We start from the raw sequence: 22,804 nt of genomic DNA, 5'->3' as shown, positions 1-22,804 counted from the left end.
CAAAGGGGGAGTGGGAAGCCCATGGGGCGCAGAGGCAATGGGGGGGTGCCATGCCCACAGGGGTCGGGGCAATAAAATACAAGTTCACCCAGGGCACCATTTTCCCTAAAACCGGCACTGGTTTTATAGCCGTTTCAAGTTTCAGAGTAGCAGCCGTGTTAGTCTGTATCCGCAAAAAGAACAGGAGTACTTGTGGCACCTTAGAGACTAACAAATTTATTTGAATATAAGCTTTCGTGAGCTACAGCCCACTTCATCGGATGCATATAGAATGGAACATATATATGTATATATATCTCCTTACTATATGTTCCATTCTATGCATCCAATGAAGTGGCTGTAGCCCACAAAAGCTTATATTCAAATAAATTTGTTAGTCTCTAGGGCCTGGTCTACGTTGGGGGGGGGGGGGGGAAATCAATCTAAGATTCAAGAATAGCATAGCTGAAGTCGATGTATCTTAGATCAACTTAGATTGACTTACTTCGCGTCCTCGGGGTGCAGGATCGATGGCCGCCACTCCCCCGTCGACTCCGCTTCCGCCTCTCACCCTGGTGGAGTTCCGGAGTTGACGGGGAGCGTGTTCAGGGATCGATGTATCGCGTCTAGATGAGATGTGATACATCGATCCCCGATAGATCAATCACTACCCGCCGATCCGTGCATGCTCTACTCAGTGGAGACACCACCACCCGATCCTGCGGGTAGTATAGACATACCTAAGGTGCCACAAGTACTCCTGTTCTTATAGCCGTTTCAGCAGCTTCCTCACTTGTACCTCTGAATATAACATCCAGATAACCGAGTGCTCCAGTTAAACCCAGTAGTAATCCAGTGTATCCTGAACTACACCTGGAGCACTAGTTACTCCGTAGGGAAGCCTGTTACAGTGCACCAGTCCGTGATGGACATACGAGGAGAAGCTTTTGATACTTGCACATATTCCACCTGTTCCCCCCATCCCCCACCAATTTGGCAAGCAGATTCTAGGCTGTTGGCATTTGATATCATTCCACACCCAATCCAGAGTTAACAGGTAACCCATAGTCTCCACAGGGCTGGCCTTGTTTGGAATCCCAGAGTCCCTGCTAGATCATAGCCCCCATTTAGTTCACACATTCAGTCAGTCGTTGCCGCCGTCAGATGTCCTTGTCGGCCGGTGCTATAATTCACAGTTATGTGACCTTCTCTGCAGCTAATAAGATTTAGTCTGAGCTTTAGATTTATCAGGACTGAGTCACTGTAACAATTCCTTCACCGGACTCACTGCATCCTCCCATTCACAACCCTGCTCACCACCTGACATTCCAGGGCCGTGAAATTCCTCTCTCTGTTCTGTCCTCACAGGATGGAGCAGAGCAATAGGTCAAAGCAACTGACATGGTTAGTGCTGACACTGGGGGCTGGTCCACACTAACCCCCCAGTTCAAACTAAGATACGCAACTTCAGCTACGTGAATAACGTAGCTGAAGTCGAAGTATCTTAGTTCAAAATACAAGGTACTTACCGCGGGTCCAGACGCGGCAGGCAGGCTCTCCCGTCGACTGCGCGTACTCCTCTCGCGGAGCAGGAGTACCGGTGTCGACAGCGAGCACTTCTGGGATCAATTTATCGTGTCTAGACAAGACGCGATAAATCTATCCCAGAAGATCGATTGCTTACCGCCGAACCCGGAGGCAAGTATAGACGTACCCTAAAAGTATTGCCTCACCCACCATGGGGCAGTTCTGTCACTTCCTGTTGGAGCTTTGCGGGCTCTCACTCCTGACACACAGATTTGTAGATTCAGAGATTCCAAGGCCAGAAGGGACCATTGTGACCATCTAGTCTGACCTCCTGTGTAACACAGGCCAGCGACCTGCCCCAAAGTAATTCACATCTAAGCTGGAGCTTTGAAACGCCAGGTTCACCGAATCAGGGGAATCAGGGATGGTGAAGGCCTAGCCAGTTCCATCTAGCATATTCCCCTGGGGTCTGGGAAAACCAGAGACTGTACAATGGTAAAGCATTGTTACTAATTCTTCCTGTCATTACCAATGTCTCTGACTCTCCGTCCAGCAGGCTCTCACCCAAGTATCACTCCAAGTCACTGCATGCACTACCGGCTTCTTCACATCCCAGTGCTCTCTGGGATGGAGAGGAACAAGACCTGAGGGACCTACTACCTACCCTGGCTGTAGCACTTCAGTTTAGATGCTACCTTCTCCAATGGGAAGGAATATCCCCCATCAGTGTAGGGGATCCCCTACCTCGCCAGGCAGTAGTTAGCTTTGTGTACACAAGGACTTAGGTCAGCTGAACTACGCTGCTCAGGGGTGTAGATTTTTAAACGGATTCATTTTCTAGTGTAGACCAGGCCACAGTGATTTTCTAGCCACCTAAGATTTAGGTGTGGCAATGCTAAGTGACACCACAGCGAAGTCTCTTTGTGAACCTAGCCTGGACGAGGGCCTGGTCTACAATACAAAGTTAGGTAGACGCAAGGCAGCGTACGTTGACCTAGTTGTGCATATGTCTACGCTTAGATTTGTCTCCCACTGACATAAGCGCCCCGTTACGCTTTCTTAATAACACCACCTCCTCGCATGGTGCAGAGTCACAGCTGATGTACTTAGGTCGAGGCAGTGTGAATGCAGACCCACTGCATTACTTACGTCGACCCTAACTGTCCTCCAGCAGTTGTCCCACAATGCTCCACACTGACTGCTCTGGTCATCATTGTGAACTCTGCTGTCCATGGGTCGCAGAGGCTGGAAGCCCCTCCTCCCATTTAAAGCCCCCTACATTTTTGAAATTCCTTTTCCTCATTGCCACACGTGGCAGCTCTCCATTGTTGTGTGAAGCTGCCCAGCTGACCACGCTGGCTACACATCCTTTGGAGTACGAAGGAGATATTGGATCTCCTGGGCTTGTGGGGAGAAGAGGCTGCGCAGGTAGAGCTCCGAACCACCTGTAGAAATGTGGACATCTACAGGCTACGACAGGGACCAGCAGCAGTGCAGGGTGAAAGCCAAGGCACTACAGCAGGCATACCAGAAGGCCAGGGAGGCCAGCAATCAATTTGGTGCTGAGCTGCAGACTTGTCACTTTTTCAAAGAGCTGCATGCTCTACTCAGTGGAGACACCACCACCCACAGCACCCTGCATTCCTCTGAGGAGCCAGACTCACAGGACCCTGCCGTGAATAGTGAGGAGGAGGAGGTGGTGGACAAGGAAGAAAGGAGGAGGAGAATGGGGGACAGGCGACCAGGGGATCCAGCTGTGCAGTGAGTCAGGACCTGGTTTTGACTCCACCGCAGCCCAGTCAGTCCCGGCAGCTGACCATGGGCAAGCCCGATGCAGCGGAAGGAACCTCCGATAAGTGTGCAGTTTAATTTTAAATTACAAGGATGGCAAAGTAGCAGGCCACATCGTTTGATTGACCGTTAATTTACTCATGCTAGAAGAGGCAGTGGCACGACCAAGAGAGGTAGAGTTGCCATCTGCTTTTCAGTCTCCTGTAGAGTTCGGCAGGGGTGGCCATCCAGAGCCATTTGTTTATGTACATAGGGATGTTCCTTGAATCCTCCTGAGATCTCAATGAAACTTCCATGGAGATTCTCTGCAATCCTCTGCTGAAGGTTTCTAGGGATGGCTGCCTTATTTCTTCCTTTGTGGCAGGACACTTTGCCACATCGCTCAGTGATCACTTCAGCAGTGCCTGCTGCAGTTCTTGCAATACAGGCTACCAGCATATGGGCTCAGGCAGCTTTGGGATGCCAGCAGCAGCTGTGCTCTTTCTGCCTGTTACCCGCAGGAGTGAGATAGGAGCTGAAATCAACACCGCCTGTGGAAAACGGTGCCAGTATTCGGTGCCATTGCCCTATGCTACTAGACTCATGCAACCCAGCAATTCCCTCCTCATTTCCCCAACCCCTGGTGGGCCGCACTCACCATGACTGGTGCTGTGACTGGCGCCGGGCACAAGCAATCCCAAGCAGAAACCATATAGTGCTTAAAACTTTAGGGGAGTGAGTTCAGCATCTGAAGTTTCGCTGACAATGGTACCGCTGTGTGTTTTATCTGCAGCTGCCATCATTGCAACCTTCAGGGTCTCCCCTTTCCCACCTGTGGAACGCCTGAGCCAGATAAGGAGGAGAAAGAAGCAGACTCAGGAGGATATGTTCAATGAGATCCTGCAAGCCAGTGCTGCACTGGACAGTGAGCACAGGGCCGGGAGGATGAACATTGCGGACAGCCTGGAGGATAGAGTGCAGAGGAGAAAGTTGCAGGAAAAGGAGAGGGAGATGCACCAGCACATACTGGGACTTCTCAGGCAGCAACACACGCTACAGACTCTGGTGGACTTGCAGAGTCAACAATCCCATGCTCACCTCCCTCTGCAGCCCACTGAAACCTGCCTGTACCCCTGTCATGCTGTCTGGAGTGGTTTACGACCATGCATGCCAACCGCATGGCAGACTGTCGAAAGCAGGGCAAATATGCCAAAACTGGGGGCATGTTCTAAAATTAGATTTCACCAACCCAGGAACAAATGTGAACTCCTGGACCACTGTAGCAGTCTTACCATGGAGTCACAGACAGTCCCCATGGGCTCTCCAGTCTATCTTGTCCCCCAGGCAAGCTGGACTTGATGATAAATGGCCACTTACACCAAAAAAAAAAATCACAAAATATTCACATTGCTCCCAGTCACAAGAGACTAGTCACTTACCCCAGGTCAATTTGTACCTTAGATCTCACACCAAAGACAATGCTGGTCGCCAATTAATTAAGGATTTATTAATTAGGAAGAAGAAATGAGAGAGTTATTTAAAGGTTAAGGCAGGCTACATATATACAAAGTCTTTGGTTCCAAAAGTTGACAGAGATGTAGTCTGTCAGCACTGAATGTCTTTTCAGGGCTAACCCAGGTGACCCTGGAGATCTCTGCTTTTTGTTTCGTAGCTCCAGCCCTTCTAAGAGTCCAAACAACAAAGAGATAAAAAAATCATGTTAGCTATTTTTATTTTCCTCATCCATTCAAACTGACGGCCTTCTGCATGTACTTCTCCATGGATGTATGGGGCAATTAACAAAACTTGTATTCTACACTGGCCCACTTACATTTGATAGTCCTCCTGGATGGGTGAGTGAAGCCACTCTTCACATCTGAGTTCACACGTTCAGAGCAGGCATTTTTACAATTATAAAACAAACATATTTTAGCTTATGGCATGGAATACAGCCATTACAAGTAACATTAATGCATGTGGCAGCTTGCAAGCATTTTATAGAGTGTAAACACATCCTTACAAGTGTTAACACCTATCTTGATCAATATTAAACAGATAGGTGAGCTGGTCTGGTTTCTAGCTATGAATTTGTCAGTGCTCAGCTCACGCCTACAGACTTAGGAAGAGAAGGCATGTGGTTTACCTGCATTGCAACCCCTCTCAATATTCAACTTAAAATCAAGGATCACTGCACTGCCCCTACCACTCCACCCAGAGGACATTAAAGACAATCACAATTTCACATACTCTGACCTGTGAAAGCCATAGTTGGCGTATGTGAGGCTGAAAGGGAATATGAATGTTCTTTCCCCTTCATAAGTTCTGTTCTCTTAATTTATTAAGTTTTATTACATTTTACATGTATTTGTTTTTAAATTTACCAGGTTTTTCTTTCTGTGATTTTGTAACAGAATAAAATTCTATTACCTGGAACATAATTCATCTTTATTCGTTCACAACATATGCTGGCTGGTGCTCAACAGTTCTGAATGCAACCAATTACCTGTTACCGCACAGTGTCACACAACTCATAAAATCATTCACAAACAAAATGAATGGGTGCATTGATGATGTTAAATTCCTACATATACAGCAATTGCCACATGATTCACACTGGGTCACAAAAGAGCAGGGCCAGATAGAGCACACTACAGCAACACACACTACTCAGGGTCACTATTAAAATGGTCTTTTAAAGCCTCCCTGAGCCGTATAGCTCCACATTGAGTTCTTCTAATAGCCCTTGTATCTGGCTGTTCAAATTCAGTAGAGAGCCGTTCCACCTCCGCTCTCCACCCCTACGAAAACTTTTCCTGCTTCACAGATATTATGCAGGACACAACAGGCACCTATAACCATTGGGATATTTTTCTCACTGAGGTCCAATCTTGTGAGTAAACCACACCAGCAGCACATCCCACTGTCATTCTGAGCCAGTAGCTGGAGCACTCCTTGGTGCTGTCGAGATGGGCAGTGAATGGCTTCATAACCCAGGGGGGAAAGGGGTAGGCTGGGTCACCCAAGATCACTATTGGCATTTCAACGTTGCCAGTGGGAATCCATCGGTCAGGAAGGAAAATCCCTGTTTGTAGCTGTCTGAACAGTCCTGTGTTCTGAAAGATGTGAGTGGGTGGGTGACCAGCCCACACTGATGTCAGTGAGGCGTCCCCAGTGATCCACCAGTGCTTGCATATCCATAGAAAAGGAGCCCTTTCTGTTGATGTACTCTGTGGCAAAGTGGTCTGGTGCCAAAATAGGGATACGTGTGCCGTCTATCGCTCTGCCATGCTTCGGGAACCCCATTGCACATTGCTGAGATGCCATAGCAGGAGGCAATTAATGGCCCTGCACACTTGCATCACAATGGTCCCAATGGGGGATTTCCTGACTCCAAATTGATTCCCAACTGGCTGGTCGCAATCTGGCATGGCAAGTTTCCACTGTGCGATTGCCACTCGCTTCTCCGCTGCCAGTGCAGTTCTCATTTTGGTGTCCCTGCACTGGAGGGCTGGGGCGAGTTCGGCACACAGATCCAGGAATGCTGCCTTGTGCATCCGAAAGTTCTCCAGCCACCGCTCGTCACCCCAAACCTGCATGACAATGCGATCCCAGCAGTCAGTGCTTGTTTCTTGGGCTCAGAACTGGCACTCCACCATCTGCAGCTGCTCTGTGACCACCACCACCAACTGTGAATTGGTTCTTGCTATGTCCCACAGCAATCTGTCCTCCAAGGAATTGTCATGTTCCCTGCGGCTCTGCAAATACTGCAGGATCCTGTGCCCTGTGCTTGCAATGTTCATGACAATAGTGCAGAGCTGTGCAGGCTCCGTGCTTCTATTGGAGATGGTGGACAGCAAGGAAGGCCACACAGGTTTGTGGCATTTTGAAAAAAAGGTGCAAAAATTACAGGATATGGATAACATCATAGGATGGAGACAGTTGCAAACTGGGAAGTTGACCCCATGCTCCCAGTCACCTCAGTATAACTCGTTTTGGCCCCATCATGTATTGCTGAAACGTCCCAAAAGATAGCTATCTGGATCGTGGTGAGTTGCACATGGGTTACCTGCCTGTAGTGCACCGCACCGTGCATCGATACAAGCACTCCTGGTGAGGACACGCGCTGCTGATACCAGAAGCCAAGTTTGCACAGGCACACCCGGTGTACTAACTGCAGTGGCCATATACCCACGTAACCTGAGTCAACATACGTTTGCAGGATAGACGTGGCCTAGGTAACTGCTTTGCAATGGCATCTCTATGGCAGGTCCTGATTCCGCTGCAGGTAAGGGGTGCTGGCCCCAGAGTAGTCTCTGCACGCTGATGGTCTGAGGCTCGGAACCTGCAGCATGTGAGACACTTGAATTCTGGCCAGGGTCTAAGTTAAACTGACTTCCAACCAGGGACACCGGGGATTGTGCAGGTGCCAGGTTCAGTCTACGGGATTTCTTACACTAGCACTATATGCCAGGCTAGCCTAGTGTCGAGCAAGGGGCAGAATGCTGAAGGAAACATTTGTGTTCACTGCGGATGTTGTGAGCACTGTCGAGCCCCTGGCACACAGACAGAAGCTCTCACGGATGGCTGGACTGCTTCCCCCCGAGGCTGGGAGACGCATGTTTAGAGATGCAATGCTGAAATACTTCTCTGTTTGTTGCAGACCAAACTGAACCAAAGCCCAGTAGAGATCAGCTTCTGGCTGTTCACAATTTTGTAAGGGGGACATAGACTTGGGGCGCAATCCTGTGCCGTTTCAGTCCTGGACACGCATCAAACGGCCATGTTGGCATCATCTCTTAAACATTTGGTGTGCTGGCTGAGGAGCAGAAGACTAGCTCCTTAAATCGGGGCTTGAAACCTGGGCTGGGAATATTGGCATTGGCCTCCCTTTGGGGGGCACAGCACGGCACCCCAATGAGCTGTATTTATGACAGTGAAAAAATTGAAGTCGGACTCATTTGCTTGGAGCAGCTGCATAAACTTGCTTGGTGTCCGTCCCCCAGCCACTCCTCACCCATCTCTCCATCCTCCTGGGGGGCTGAGATCCTGAGGAGAGGCAAGACGCGCTCATGTCTGGAGAGCCGCTGCAGCTCTGCACTTCCCCCCAGCCATGTATGCCTGACACAGGGCTGGCAAGCTGCCCCGCCCCACCCAGCTGTCAACGGAGGGTTGGGTTTCACAGCAGACTTGTTTTCCAAGCAACTCATTTTGTTGTGTGTCTAGTTGTCACCATAGCACCTTGGGATACAAAGGCCTCACATAAGGGAGCGGGGGAAGCTGGGAATCTATACCCAGAGTTCAGGGAAGGACTCGGGGTGGGGAGAAGCTCCTCTAGATGTTAGAAGGGAGCCCAGGGCAAAGTGAGGACACGGAGAGAGACGCTCTTGGAAGGAAATGTCTAGGTTGGCGGGAAGTGGCTACAAAGCAGCTGTACATGACCTCCCCCGCAGGCTATCCCCAGAGCAGGGGGCTGGTGCCAGGGCTGCAGAGTGGCTACACTGCCCACAAGCACCCATGTTCAAGGGCACGGAGTGTGCAAGCCGGGGGGATACTGTGCCCCCTCTATTCCTCAGCTGCCACAGGGCCCGGAGGCATCCTTGCAGACAGTGTGCAAATTAGAACAGCCCTCAGCAGCCCCAGGATTGGGGGGCCACAAATCACCTCCCCTTACCCCTGCACCAATGTCCACTCCACGCAGGGATAGCTCCCCGCCAACAGAGATTCCTTCTGGCCATTCTCAGGAAGTGGGGGCAGGGGGGCTGCACAGAACTGACAATTGGAGATGTTGGGCAAGGGGATAGTCTGGTCTCTGAGTGCCTGTGCAGGGCATGCTCCAACTCCAAAAGAGCCTCCCAGGAGGCAGCCGGGCAGAGAGAACCTCAAGCAACGAGCTGAACTAGAGCACGCATGTGGAAAACAAGCCTGCATTGGGGCTTGGGGAATGGACCGCCATCTCTCCTGTGACCCTGCAACGTCAGAGAAAACAGGAATGGACAGATGGGCCAGTGCGCCGAGCATGGAAGCATTGCCCTGCAGCACAGGCCTCCCAGGACCATTTGCCTTGAGTAAGTTGCAGAAGGTCCATCTGTCCTCCCATTGCACCCCATGACAGTCTAGATTAACAGGCTCGTGGCTCCTGTCTCTCTTTGGGATTTATGGAGGTTCTATTTCCTGAGGCAAAGGCGGGACTGGTCATCAGCCTTCTAACAGGGGAGGCCCTGGACGGGGTGTCTCCTCTGCTCGATCAGGATCACCGCAGGCAACCTTCGCTGACCCCACACTGAGCTCGCACTGCAAAGGTAGCTCTACAGAGACTCCGGCAGGCCTCTGGATTAGCTGCAACATATGCCGCCCGGTCCTGACAGCTGGTGCCGGATATGGCTTGGAATGAGCTGACCCAGCTACACCAGTTCCATCTTGGTCTCACCAAGGAAATAAAAGATGATCTTGACTAATGATGGAGATACACAATCTCCCTAGGTAATTTATTCCAGGGCTTAACCATCCTGTGAGTTGGGAAGTTTTTCCTAATGTCCAGTCTAAACTGCCCTTGCTGCACTCTCATTGGGTGCCCGGACAATATGAAGGCCCTAATAGGAACATGAAGCTGTCTAAGCAACTGACTGTTGCCTGCTAGGTGCTGCCTAGATTGTCTTGCCCTGCTGCCTCGCTGTCTCACTCGACCTCACCTCCCCATCCCACTGACCCGGGATTGGATCTTCCTGCTACTGACCCCTGTGATGCCCTCAGATCCACTCCCAATACAACAGCACCAGAAATATTGGTCACCACTACCAATGTCCATTTACTATACAGAGACCGCAGAGTCAGTGAGGGCTGGATTTCTCCTGTTTGTCTGCAGTGGCTAATGATTAATAGTCACCAATTTAACTTCTGCTATACAAATTTTTCTTTCTTTCAACACTGAGTGTTCTCCATGGATCAGACTTATTGCAGATCCTGAGTCCAACAGCACTGTGGTATGCCAGCTGTTGATATCACCAGTGTGACAAAGTTCCTCCTCTATCTTGGTGGGTCCTGTGCTTATTGGTGGATTTTCTTGCCTCAGAGATTCACCATGTGGGTTGGGGAACAGCCCAGAGACCTTCCCCTCTGGGAGAACCCACATTCCAGGTCAATTGGGAGGTTTGGGGGGAACCCAGGCCCGCCCTCTACTCCGGGTTCCAGCCCAGGGCCCTGTGGACTGTAGCTGTCTATAGTGCCTCCTGTAACAGCTGCATGACAGCTACAACTCCCTGGGCTACTTCCCCATGGCCTCCTCCAAACACCTTCCTTATTCTCACCACAGGATCTTCCTCCTGGTGTCTGATAACACTTGTGCTCCTCAGTCCTCCAGCAGCACACCCTCTCAGCTCCTTGCACCTCTTGCTCCCAGCTCCTCACACTCGCACCACAAACTGAAGTGATCTCCTTTTAAAACCCAGGTGCCCTGATTAGCCTGCCTTAATTGATTCTAGCAGCTTCTTCTTAATTGGCTCCAGGTGTCCTAATTAGTCTGCCTGCCTTAACTGGTTCTAGCAGGTTCCTGATTACTCTAGTGCAGCCCCTGCTCTGGTCACTCAGGGAACAGAAAACTACTCATCCAGTGACCAGTATATTTGCCCTCTACCAGACTCCTGTACCCCACTGGTCTGGATCTGTCACACCAGATACCGAGTAACAGGTATTTGGGCATCTCTTCACATGTGCCATTCCTACAGCTGCTGATGGTGGTCCTAATACATCAGCAAATTCTAATTTCCCTGGTGTGGCTTCCCTCTGGTTGGGCAATTCTGTCTCCAACAGTCTTAGCCCCCACATTGCCTGCAAATGTCATCAGGACTGAGACCCAGTCAGGAAACTCTCTCTTCTGACCCCTGGGATGCCTGTGAATAGCTTGGGCCTCTTCCAGTTCTTTAGCCCTTTCCTAGAAATTATTTCTTGAAGTGCTGCATCTCGTATAAAGGAGTCATTTTGGGCCAGGGAATTAACATCTTATCAGGAAACCCCAGTTACTGCTTCCACAGATATACCTCTGCATATAATCGGGTCCATAGGTTTATCTAATATGCTATCCTCCTGCACCAGCAGGTTATGAAGTTCTCCTGTTAAACCATTTATAAGATGACTTTTCATGCAGGATTCTCTCTTGGATTGCCCTGGGCATTGTCCCCTCTCTGCATTGCCTGTTCCAGGTTTGGCACAGCAGGTTCCACTTCCCTTGAGCCCGCGTCTGACAGCGGACAGCCCCCTTGAGCCATGTCCTGGCCAGGATGGCACAGCCCTATCGAACTGTCTCCTCAATGCACACAAATAACTGTGCAGGGATTCCCCTTCATGCTGCCTCCCAGCTTCTATTCCTTCCAGTGTTTCAGACAGGCCAATCCCCTCTCATAGCGGTTGTATAAGTGTTTGCATAGCTGTCTGTAAGATCCATGATCTGCACTGAGAAGCTGCAGGTAAAAGGCTTTCGCGTCACCATCCAGAGCCACTGCTAGGTACTGTGCTGCTTTCTCATTGGTCCACTCATTCAGAGAGCAATGGGTCAAAGTCTGTCTACTGCTCGCATTCATAGAGTCATAGTTTCCAGGGTCATCTAGTCTGACCTGCTGTATCACACAGGCCAGAGACCTGCCCCGAAAATATTTCCTACAGCAGGTATTGTAGAAAAACATCCAATCTTGATTTCAAGTGTCCGTGATGGAGAAGCCCCCATGGTCCTTGGTAAATTGTTCCAATGGTTAATTATTCTCACCGTTAGAAAGTTACGCCTTATTTCCAGGCTGTATTTGTCTATCTTCAACTTCCAGGCATTATTAACTATTTGTTCCCCAGGTAGATATTTATAGTCAAGTCACTCCTTAACCTTCTCTTTGTTAAGCTAAATAGATTGAGCTCCTTGAGTCTTCACTATAAGACAGGCTTTCTAATCCTTTAACCATTCTCTTCGCTCTTCAGTGAACCTCTTCAATTTATCAACATCCTTCTTGAACTGTGGACACAAGAACTGGATGCATCATCCCTGCAGCGGCCACACCAGTGCCAAATACAGAGGTAAAAACACCTCTCTGCTCCCACTCAATTCCCCTGTTTATGCATCCCAGGATTGCATTAGCCCTTTTGGCCTCAGCCTCACACTGGAAGTTCATGTTCAGCTGATTATCCACCATGACCCCCAAATCTTTTTCAGAGTCACTGCTTCCCAGAGTCCCCCAATCTTGAAAGTATGACCAACATTCTTTGTTTCTAGTCGTATGCATTTAGGTATATTAAAATATGTATTGTTTGCGTGAACCCAGTTTACCAAGTGATCCAGATTGCCCTGAATCAGTGACCCATCCTCTTCCAGGTCATTCATTAAAATGTTAAATAGAATAGGGCCAAGAACCAATCCCAGAGGGTCCCCAGTAGAAACACACCCATTCAATGATTTTTCGCCATTCACAATTACATTTTGAGACCTATCTGTTAGCCAGCTTTTCATCCATTTAATGTGTGCTGTGTCCATTTCATAACTTTCTAGTAGAGCTGTCGATTAATAACAGTTAATTCATGCGATTAACTCAAAAAATTAATCACAATTTAAAAAAATTAATCACGATTAATCGCACTTTTAACCACACTATTAAACAATAGAATACCAATAGAAATTTATTAAATATTTTTGGCACCTTAGAGACTAACAAATTTATTAGAGCATAAGCTTTCGTGGAGTACAGCCCACTTCTTCGGATGCATATGAGTGGGCTGTACTCCACGAAAGCTTATGCTCTAATAAATTTGTTAGTCTCTAAGGTGCCACAAGTACTCCTGTTCTTCTTTTTGCGGATACAGACTAACACGGCTGCTACTCTGAAACCTGTCATTAAATATTTTGGATGTTTTTCTACATTTTCAAATATATTGATTTAATATTCAACACAGAATACAAAGTGTACAGTGCCCACTTTATATTATTTTTATTACAAATATTTGCACTGTAAAAATGATAAAGAAATAGTATTTTTCAATTCACCTCATACAAGTACTGAGGTGCAATCTCTTTATTGTGAAAGTGCAACTTACGAATGTCTTTTTTTTTGTTACATAACTGCACTCAAAAAACAAAACAATGTAAAACTTTAGAGCCTACAAGTCCACTCAGTCCTACTTCTTGTTCAGCCAATCACTCAGACAAACAAGTTTGTTTACTTTTACAGGACATAATGCTGCCCACTTTTTATTTACAATGTCATCTGAAAGTGAGAACAGGCATTTGCATGGCACTTTTGTAGCTGGCATTGCAAGGTATTTACGTGCCAGATATGCTAAACATTCGTATGCCCCTTCATGCTTCGGTCACCATTCCAGAGGACATGCTTCCATGCTGATGACGCTTGTTAAAAAAAAATGTATGAATTAAATTTGTGACTGAAGTCCTTGGGGGAGAATTGTATGCCCCCTGCTCTGTTTTACCCTAATTCTACCATATATTTTGTGTTATGGTAGTCTAGGACGATGATCCAGCACATGTTGTTTGTTTTAAGAACACTTTCACTGCAGATTTGACAAAACGCAAAGGAAGTACCAATGTGAGATTTCTAAAGATAGCTACAGCACTCGACCCAAGGTTTAAGAATCTGAAGTGCCTTCCAAAATCTGAGAGGTATGAGGTGTGGAGCACGCTTTCAGAAGTCTTACAAGAGCAACACTACGATGCAGAAACTACAGAACTGAACCACCAAAAAAGAAAATCAACCTTCTGCTGGTGGCATCTGACTCAGATGATGAAAATGAATATGCATCGGTCCGCACTGCTTTGGATCGTTATCGCGCAGAACCTGTCATCGGCATGGACACATGTCCTCTGGAAGGGTGGCTGAAGCATGAAGGGACATAAGAATATAAGAAGGGCCATACTGGGTCAGACCAAAGGTCCATCTAGCCCAGTATCCTGTCTTCCGACAGTGGCCAGTGTCAGGTGCCCCAGAGGGAATGAACAGAACAGGGAAACATCAAGTGATCCTTTCCCTGTTGCTCATTCCCAGCTTCTGGCAAACAGAGGGTAGGGACACCATTCCTGCCCATCCTGGCTAATAGCCAATTAATCTTTACTGCATCTGGCACATAAATATCTTGCAACGCTGGCTACAACAGTGTTATGCAAACATCTGTTTTCACTTTCAGGTGACATTGTAAATAAGAAGCAGGCAGCATTATCTCCTGCAAATGTAAACAAACTTGTTTGTCTGAGCAATTGGCTGAACAAGAAGTAGGACTGAGTGGACTTATAGGCTCTAAAGTTTTACAATTTTATTTTTGAGTACAGTTATGTTTTTGTACATAATTAAGTTCAACTTTCCGGGTAAAGAGATTGCACTACAGTACTTGTATTAGGAGAATTGAAAAATACTATTTCTTTTCTTTTTTACTGTGCAAATATTTGTAATAAAAAATAATATAAAGTGAGCACTGTACACTTTGTATTCTGTGTGGTAATTGAAATCAATATATTTGAAAATGTAGAGAACATCCAAAAATATTTTAATTAATGGTATTCTATTATTCTTTAACAGTGAGATTAATCACAATTAATATTTGTAATCATGCGATTAATTTTTAAATCGCTTGACAGCCCTATTTTCTAATTTTTCAATCCAAATGCCATGCAGTACCAAGTAAAATACCTTACAGAAGTCTAAGTATCTTACATCAACACTAACTCCCTTTTTCAACCGAACTTGTAATCTCATAAAAAACCCCATATTCAATTAGTGTGACAGGATCTATATTCACAAATTACAGTCTCCTCTGCATGACCAGTAAATATCTTAAGTAAAAGTACTTTTGCCATCTTGAAGCTGCTGCCACCAGTTGTAAGTAGAGCTAGGTGGAATTTTTCAGTCAAATAGTAAATTTGACAAAAAAATGCAGTTTCACCAATTTGGGTCAAACTGAGCTAATAGTTTGGGCCAAATATAAAATGAAGAAAAATGTTTTTGAGTAGGGTTACCATATTTCAGCAAGCAAAAAAGAGGACGGGAGGAGCCCCGCCCTAGCCCCGCCCCTGCCCCTCCCACTTCCCGCCCCCCCAGAACCCCCAACCCTCCCCCCGTTCCTTGTCCCCTGACTGCCCCCTCCTGGGACCCCTGCCCCTAACTGCCCCCCAGGACTCCACTCCCTATCTAAGCCTCCCTGCCTCTTGACCCCTGACTGCCCCAACCCTTATCCACACCCCCACCCCCAGACAGACCCCTGGGACTCCCACGCCCCATCCAACCACTCCCCACCCCCTGACAGCCCCCCCCCAAACTCCCAACCCATCTAAACCCCTCTGCTCCCTGTCCCCTGACTGCTCCGATCCCTCTCCGCACTCCTGCCCCCTGACAGCCCCCCCCAGAACTCCCAACCCATCTAAACCTCTCTGCTCCCTGTCCCCTGACTGCTCCGATCCCTCTCCCCACTCCTGCCCCCTTGACAGCCCCCCCCCCAGAACTCCCAACCCATCTAAACCTCTCTGCTCCCTGTCCCCTGACTGCTCCGATCCCTCTCCCCACTCCTGCCCCCTGACAGCCCCCCCCCAGAACTCCCGACCCATCTAAACCCCTCTGCTCCCTGTCCCCTGACTGCTCCGATCCCTCTCCCCACCCCTGCCCCCTGACAGCCCCCCCCAGAACTCCCGACCCATCTAAACCCCTCTGCTCCCTGTCCCCTGACTGCTCCGATCCCTCTCCCCACTCCTGCCCCCTGACAGCCCCCCCCCAGAACTCCCAGCTCCCCACCCCCCTGCTCCTTGTCCCCTGACTGCCCCTTCCTGGGACCCCTGCTCCTAACTGCCCTCCAGAACCCCACCCCTAAGCCTCCCTGTTCCTTGTCCCCTAACTGCCCCCTCCTAAGACCCCCCCCAACTGCCCCCCAGGACCCTACCCCCTACCTGTACCCTGACTGCCCAAAACTTTCTCCACCCCCCCCAAAAGCCCCCCCCCCCCCGTTTCTTGACTGCCCCCTCCAGAACCTCCCTGGCCCCCTTACCCTGCTGCTCAGAACAGGGTGTTGGGCTCTGTGCAGCCGAGCCGGACACGTGGCTGCGCTTCCCAGCACAACAAAACCCGGTCCCTGGCCCTGCACAACAAAACCCGGTCCCTGGCCCTGCACAGTGCTGCCGGACCGGGTTGCAGGAGAGGCCAACTCAGAATGCAGGGCGGCTCCGGCTCCTCTACAGCTGCTCAGGAGTCCAGCCCGGGATTTTTCTGCAGCCCTCCCAGCCGCTCGCTCTGCCGGGGGAGGGGGAAATCCCGGACATTGTGAGTGCTTTACAAATTCCCCCCGGACGCTATTTTTAGCGCGAAAAGGAGGACATGTCCGGGTAAATCCGGACGAATGGTAACCCTATTTTTGAGAAAGTCAAAATGGGTCATTTTGCCATTTTCAAAATGAACTGTTGAGATATTTAGTTTCGGAATAAACCATGTCGTTTGGAATCAACATGTTCAAAATGTCATTTCAAAATGTTTGAAACCTTTAGTTCAGGGGTGGCCAACCTGAGCCTGAGAAGGAGCCAGAATTTACCAATGGACATTGCCAAAGAGACACAGTAATACGTCAGCAGCCCCCCATCAGCTCCACCCCCGCTCCCAGCGCCTCCCACCCACTGGCAGCCCCGCCGATCAGCGCCTCCCCCTCCCTCTCAATCAGCTGTTTTGTGGCATGCAGGAGGCTCTGGGGGGAAGGGGAGGGGGAGGGGGAGAAGCGAGGGCATGGTGGGCTCAGAGGAGGGGGTGGGAAGGGGTAGAGTGGAGGCAGGGCCTGTGGTATAGCCAGGCGTTGAGCAGTGAGCCCCCCCCCCCCCGGCACATTGGAAAGTTGGCGCCTGGAGCTCCAGCCCCAGAGTCGGTGCCTAGACAAGGAGCCGCATATTAACTTCTGAAGAGCCGCATGTGGCTCCAGAGCCACAGGTTGGCCACCCCTGCTTTAGTTCCACCCAAATAATTATTATTTTTTTTTAATTTTCATTTTGGCAAGCAAAGCAAAAAAATATCCGTTTCGGTTTGACACTGATTTTTTTTCTTTTTAGCCACCAAAACAAAAAGTCAATGATTTGCTTGGCTCTAGTTTGAATACTCGCTTATAGAAATCAAAGGATTTATTGCAATGCTGCAAGTAACAGCTCAAGCTCACACAGGTAGGATTTATCATCTGCCCCTCCCAAACCTCTCCGCCAAAAAAAATAACATACTGTGAAAACAAGACAACATTAAGATAAAGATACAGCACCACCTATTAGCAGAGGTGCTATCTACCCTGTCATTACAATCTCTCTCAGTCCCAGCTCAGTGCATTCTGGGCAATATTTGATTAGCTTTATGCGATAGCTTTGGGGGCCCTGGGGAATTGCGAGGAGGGGCCAACCCCCCAGATGGCCTCCCTTATATCCTTCATCTGCTCTGCCCTACCCTGCCCCACCCTTGGAGTGTGCACTGCAGGTTTGGCAGGCCTGTTCTGCTGTGCTAAGGGAGGACAGGAATCAGTCACTGGCTGGCTCTGCAGTTTGGGGTGGAAGGATGTTACCATGGGGTCAGGGCTTCTATAATGCGAGTTGCTACAAAACACGGTGAAATATCTGGGGGGCTTGTGCAATAGGTGTACATTAGCCCTGGCAACACCATCACCAGGAGACGGTAACGTAGCTCAGCGGTGTCTGATCAACATCCAGAACTTGGTCCTGGAGCTTCTTTGTCCCTGTGCTAGAGCAGGGGGAGGAGGAAAGAGGGGACTGTAAAACAAAAGACCCACTGTGCCCGCAGCTTGATAAGTTGCCCTTGTACTGAGAACGGAGAATGAGGACTCTTGTCTTTGGCCCAAGCCAGGAACGAGAGGAGAGGACAGCTGCATAATCCTGTGCAGCTGGCAGTGCGGGGGCTCCTCTCCCTCCTCTGCTTTACCTGGAGGGTGAAGGGGAGCCTCCATGCACACTGACCCCCTAATGCTGCTCTGTCAGGACCCAGCTCACACAGACACCACTCCCAGGAACAGAGGGCACCAAGGGGTTTAACTGAGAAAAGTTCTCAAATGAACAGGAAACTGACTGGTACCCTCCAAAGGCAGGATTTTTCTGACAAAGCCAAACAGCCATGCTATGCCCTGAGATGCTGCCAGACAGGGGGTCATGCCCCCACCTGGTGCAGAGTAGACAGCCTGCGCAGAAGAGACCAAGCTGGAAGGCTTGGCCTGACAGAGCAGATGGCAGGTGACCAAGTACCATGATGTTTAAACCAGCATTAAGGTGGATTCCAGTGATCTGTCAGCACTCCGCAAACAAATTGGTCTTTCCTGGTAATGGGCTGAATTTCCCTAGGCGGAAATGGCCAATGACGGGCATTGCTTCTCACAAGTCAGGAGTTTGTTCAAGGGATGGGTTCACTTTCTGAGCTCAGAATAAAGCCCCTTGAACTGCTGAATGCTACTCTGTTTTAGTCAGGGCTGGAGAAAGATGCCCTGGAAACTGTAATCTTAATTCTCACAGAATGAGGACCAAGACAAGAGCCCTGGAACCTCTCTTCCTGCTCACCTCCACCCACCCCCCCGCTTCTGAGACTGCTAATAAGGGGCCCAATTAGCAGCAGTTGCAGTGGTGCGTATGCTTTAGGAACAGTACTGTGACCCACCAGCTTTGGGGCGATGTAGCCATTCTAATTTCCAATTGTAGACCAGGCCTAAGTCTTCATTTCACATGACAACTAGCCGACCGGGGTTGTGGAGCCATATAACAGAGCTTTACATTCTAAGCTGTGGTGATACTTACATTCCCCAACATGACGTGTCACCTGAGTTCAGAAGGAGTGACAACCACTGACCCATATGTAGCAGACCTATTGATGTTAACCCCTCCAATCCTCTGAAGGCACACTTTGTATAGTAGGGATTCAACACCCACACTTGCCATAGAAAATAACCAGAGAAAACCGACACTAACTTACACTGAGTACTACTAAATAACTATTTAGAGAAGAGAGAAAAACCCCCTGGAGTGCAAGAAAACTCGCAGTAGCAAGTCGATGAACTCTGTACCGATCATGGGTGCTAAGGAGAGGTACGGGGCAGCTCTGCTCTTATACTATCACACAGCAGCACGAGGCGGCCAAGGGCACATAGGGTGACCAGACCTCCCGATAAAATCGTGACTGTCCCGATATGGAGCAGTTTGTCCCACATCCCAACCAAAGTACGGTCCGCACGCCATTTGTCCTGATATTTTGTTTTGGGCAGGGTTTTTTTTGCTTTTTTTTCTTGTTGCTTAGGCAGCAGTGATAGGCAGGGGAGCGCATTTTCAACTGTTACACTCACCTGGCACGTCCGGGTCTCGGCGGTGGGTCCTTCAGTCGCTGACGGTCTTCGGTAGCATTTCGGTGGCGGGTAATAAAATAAAATAAAACAATCAGGGCGTCCAGAATGGCAAAGCAAAAAAACCCCCAAAACCTGCGGCGCGGCCGGAGCTGCCTTGCTGCCAAAGAAGGAGGTACCCGCTGCCGAAATGCCAGCGAAGACTGTCAGCGACTGAAGGGCCCTCCGCCGAAGTGTCGCCGCAAACTTGGACGGGTGCGCAGGGCCGGCTCCTGGCACCAGCCGAGCAAGCTCGTGCTTGGGGCGGCAGATTCTACGGGGTGGCATTCTGCCCGATCCTAGGACGGCACGGCCGCTTTTTTTTTTTTTTTTGGTTGGCCGATCCGGCTGCCCTGTAGGGGGCGGCGGCGCGGAGGAGGGGAGCGCCCTGCTGGGAGCGGGCTGCGTGCTCCGGGTCTGCCCCAGCCGGTGCCAGGTCTGTAGCAAGCCCGGCAGGGCAGCCCGCGTCCTTCCCTCCCCACCGACCGGAGCGGTGCGGAGCCCTCCCGGCAAGGGCGCAGCGGTCAGGGCCGCGTGGCGAGCGCCCCGCTGAAGCTCTGGCCGCCCCCCTCTCTCTCTCCGCCCGCTCCCTTCCCCTCCCCCCCCCGCTAGCCGGGGTACGTCTGCAACACAGGGAGTCCCCCTGCACCCTGACTCCGGCCACGCCACTCCTACTTTGCTGCTCCGATCGCGCTGCAGGTTTTGCGGTTTTTTTTTTTTTTGCTTTGCCATTCTGGACGCCCCGCTTGTTTTATTTTATTTTATTTTATTTTATTTTTTGCTTGGGGTGGCAAAAAAGCCAGAGCCGGCCCTGCGGGTGAGTGTAGCAATTGAAAAGGCACTCCCGCTGTGGCGGTCCCAATATTTTGGAATTCTCATCTGGTCACCCTAAGGGCACATGCACTGCCCCAGTGGGTAACGCTAAGGGGAAAATGGCCGACTTTGGTGCACAGGGCACATGCACATCTGAAGTGGAATGACCATGTGTAATCCTTTGAAAAAGAATGTGTTGATTCAAACTGCAAAGCAAAGACACCCCCTGAAGCATCTGCCTCTCCACCCTAACATTAACAGAACAGCTGGTGAATACCTCTGGCAGTTGAACAGAGTTTGGGAAGGGAAGAGAAAGAAAGCGCTGAGTGGAGGGAGACAGGTTAGCCATATGAGGACTAGCTGGGACAGCTGAGATAGGTGAAGCTGCCTCTACACCTCTTAATACCCTGGGCACCACCAAATGGCCAGGGACAAGGGAACAAACAGCTATTGCAATGAAGAATGGAAAATGACTAGCAAAGGTCATAGAAAATTTTATTGCGGACAGAGCTGATTATGGAGGTCCACACAACAAGACTCAGAATATTGCTGCATGAGGAGGGAACATTAAAGAATAAGTTGTGATTCAGTGGCTACTGTTTGAGAGAATTTTCTAGCCCTTTCCAGGCCAATGGGAGTAATCAGCCTTCTGATCATGTCAAGCACAGAGTTTGCACAAGGTGAATTTCACCTAGATGACAGATATAGACAATGACAGATGAGAGAAGTGGAAAGAACACTACAAGGGCATTACCTAGCAGTGATACACCAGTGGTATGATGGCTCCATCCCTGCTTTCAGGCTGAGTGCCCTACAGATATTGCTCACACACGAACACATGTGCTGCCCATCATGCTCAAAGACCCATGTTACTAATGGGCAGTATAAAAGAGGGAAACTGCATTCTGGACTGAGACCATAGGAATCACCTCTTGGAGATTTAAGCATGTTAATTTCGGTGGCTAGCACATATAGGTCACTCAACCCTCTGAGGGGTCAAACCATTTCAATCCAGGTTCTTTGCAAGGTAAGCCAATGCACAGAGATGGTGAGAAAGCAATCCTCAGAGATCTGGACTCAATGCACCCCTCTTTCACACATACTCCATCTAACAACATTAACGGAGAACAACTTTCCAGAAGGCCAGGATGTTGGTGGATTCAGCACAAGTTTCAGTTGGAGAGGTAGTGTCCCTCTGCCTAGGGGAAGCAGATTTCCATAGTACTCCATAGTAATGTGCCAAGGTAAGCAGAATTCTCTGAGCTGTCACCGTGGTAGCTCTTGCCTCTGGTATGGCAGCAATAAATGTCTCACTGCAGTCTGGTGGTGACCACAGTTTGGGCGTGGGCTCTCCAGTACATTGGGGAACACCTGAAGTCCCCATATTACAGTCTGTGCCCCAACGACACCCACTGCTTCCCCAGGGTAATGGGAAGGAAGCTGAGTTGCTAACATCTCACCCTGCTCTGATGCACATGGTGCTGATCTTGAAGCAGGCAATAGTCAGGAAGGTGGCACAGCAGGTCTCCTTCTGCTCTGCGGCTTGGTCTGCTGGAAAGAAGAATCTTTCCATCAAAGAATCTGAACTCAGTTGACTCCATGGAATAAGGTGAGTCACTGGAATCAACATCATTGGACACCAACATATTTGTAGAGTGAGCAACCTCCTTTCCCTTCCCTTGAAGTCAGAATCCTGGAAAGTAAGCTTTGGAAGGCGGATGCCTACGCTGCTCTTGTGTTTGTCCTCATGTCCCACAAGTGTGGGTCCTGCTCATCCACATGCTGTTTGCTAGTGCACTTCCTGTGATGGGGCTTGGATACTATCTCACCAGGTGGGACTGGGGGCTCGCCACTGCTCTCGCTCACAAACACAACAGGTATCTTAGAGAGAAGTTCCAGCTCTTGTTCCCCATCACTGGCTCTCTGGCAGCTTTTCCATTGTACCAGGTGCCCAGAATATAGATTCTTCTCCCCATCACCTCTGGCATGGGCTGTGGACAAGGAATGATGGTGAAAGTTGTTAAGGCTTTTGTTGGAAGCCCCCGTAGGGGCAGCGCTCCCCAGGCGGGTCTGAGCCACAGGGATCTCATCCATGGACTCTGCAGACTCTGAGTGGTATTCAACAGGAGGTCCAGCTGCCTGGACATGGCCAATGCTGCTTGCAGGCCTGGGAACTCTGTGAGGGAAAGCTGGCATAGGGAGATGAAGGCTGTGGGAGGATGATGAGATGGCAGCAGTGGCTGAAAATTCTGAAGGTGGAAAGAAAGGAAAATGGAAGCATCAGAAGAGACTGTGGTTTCCCTCATCCCCAGACACACGTCCCCAGTCCCAGGGGCGATTAAGATAAAAAAGGGAC

At 49.6% G+C, this 22,804-nt stretch overlaps 1 protein-coding gene across 7 annotated transcripts in view; it reads right to left on the bottom strand.

Annotated features, from left to right (window-relative positions):
- Nucleotides 1-20,926: 20,926 nt before the first annotated feature.
- The window catches only part of ZDHHC1 (zinc finger DHHC-type containing 1), a 55,082-nt gene continuing 53,204 nt past the window's right edge, over nt 20,927-22,804 (bottom strand). For 5 of the 7 annotated variants that reach the window (XM_054049103.1, XM_054049101.1, XM_054049104.1 and 2 more), the window contains one exon: nt 20,927-22,697. In XM_054049103.1, coding sequence (XP_053905078.1) covers nt 22,171-22,697 — 527 coding nt within the window. In that variant the 3' untranslated portion in view covers nt 20,927-22,170. The remainder of the gene's footprint in view (nt 22,698-22,804) is intronic. The other 2 variants (XM_054049107.1, XM_054049108.1) reach the window with 1 other exon arrangement.

Source organism: Malaclemys terrapin, chromosome 14 (genome assembly GCF_027887155.1).
Source record: "Malaclemys terrapin pileata isolate rMalTer1 chromosome 14, rMalTer1.hap1, whole genome shotgun sequence".
NCBI classification, from domain to species: domain Eukaryota; kingdom Metazoa; phylum Chordata; order Testudines; family Emydidae; genus Malaclemys; species Malaclemys terrapin.
Note: the sequence above shows the minus strand (reverse complement) of the source record. Positions and strands in the feature narration are given on the sequence as shown.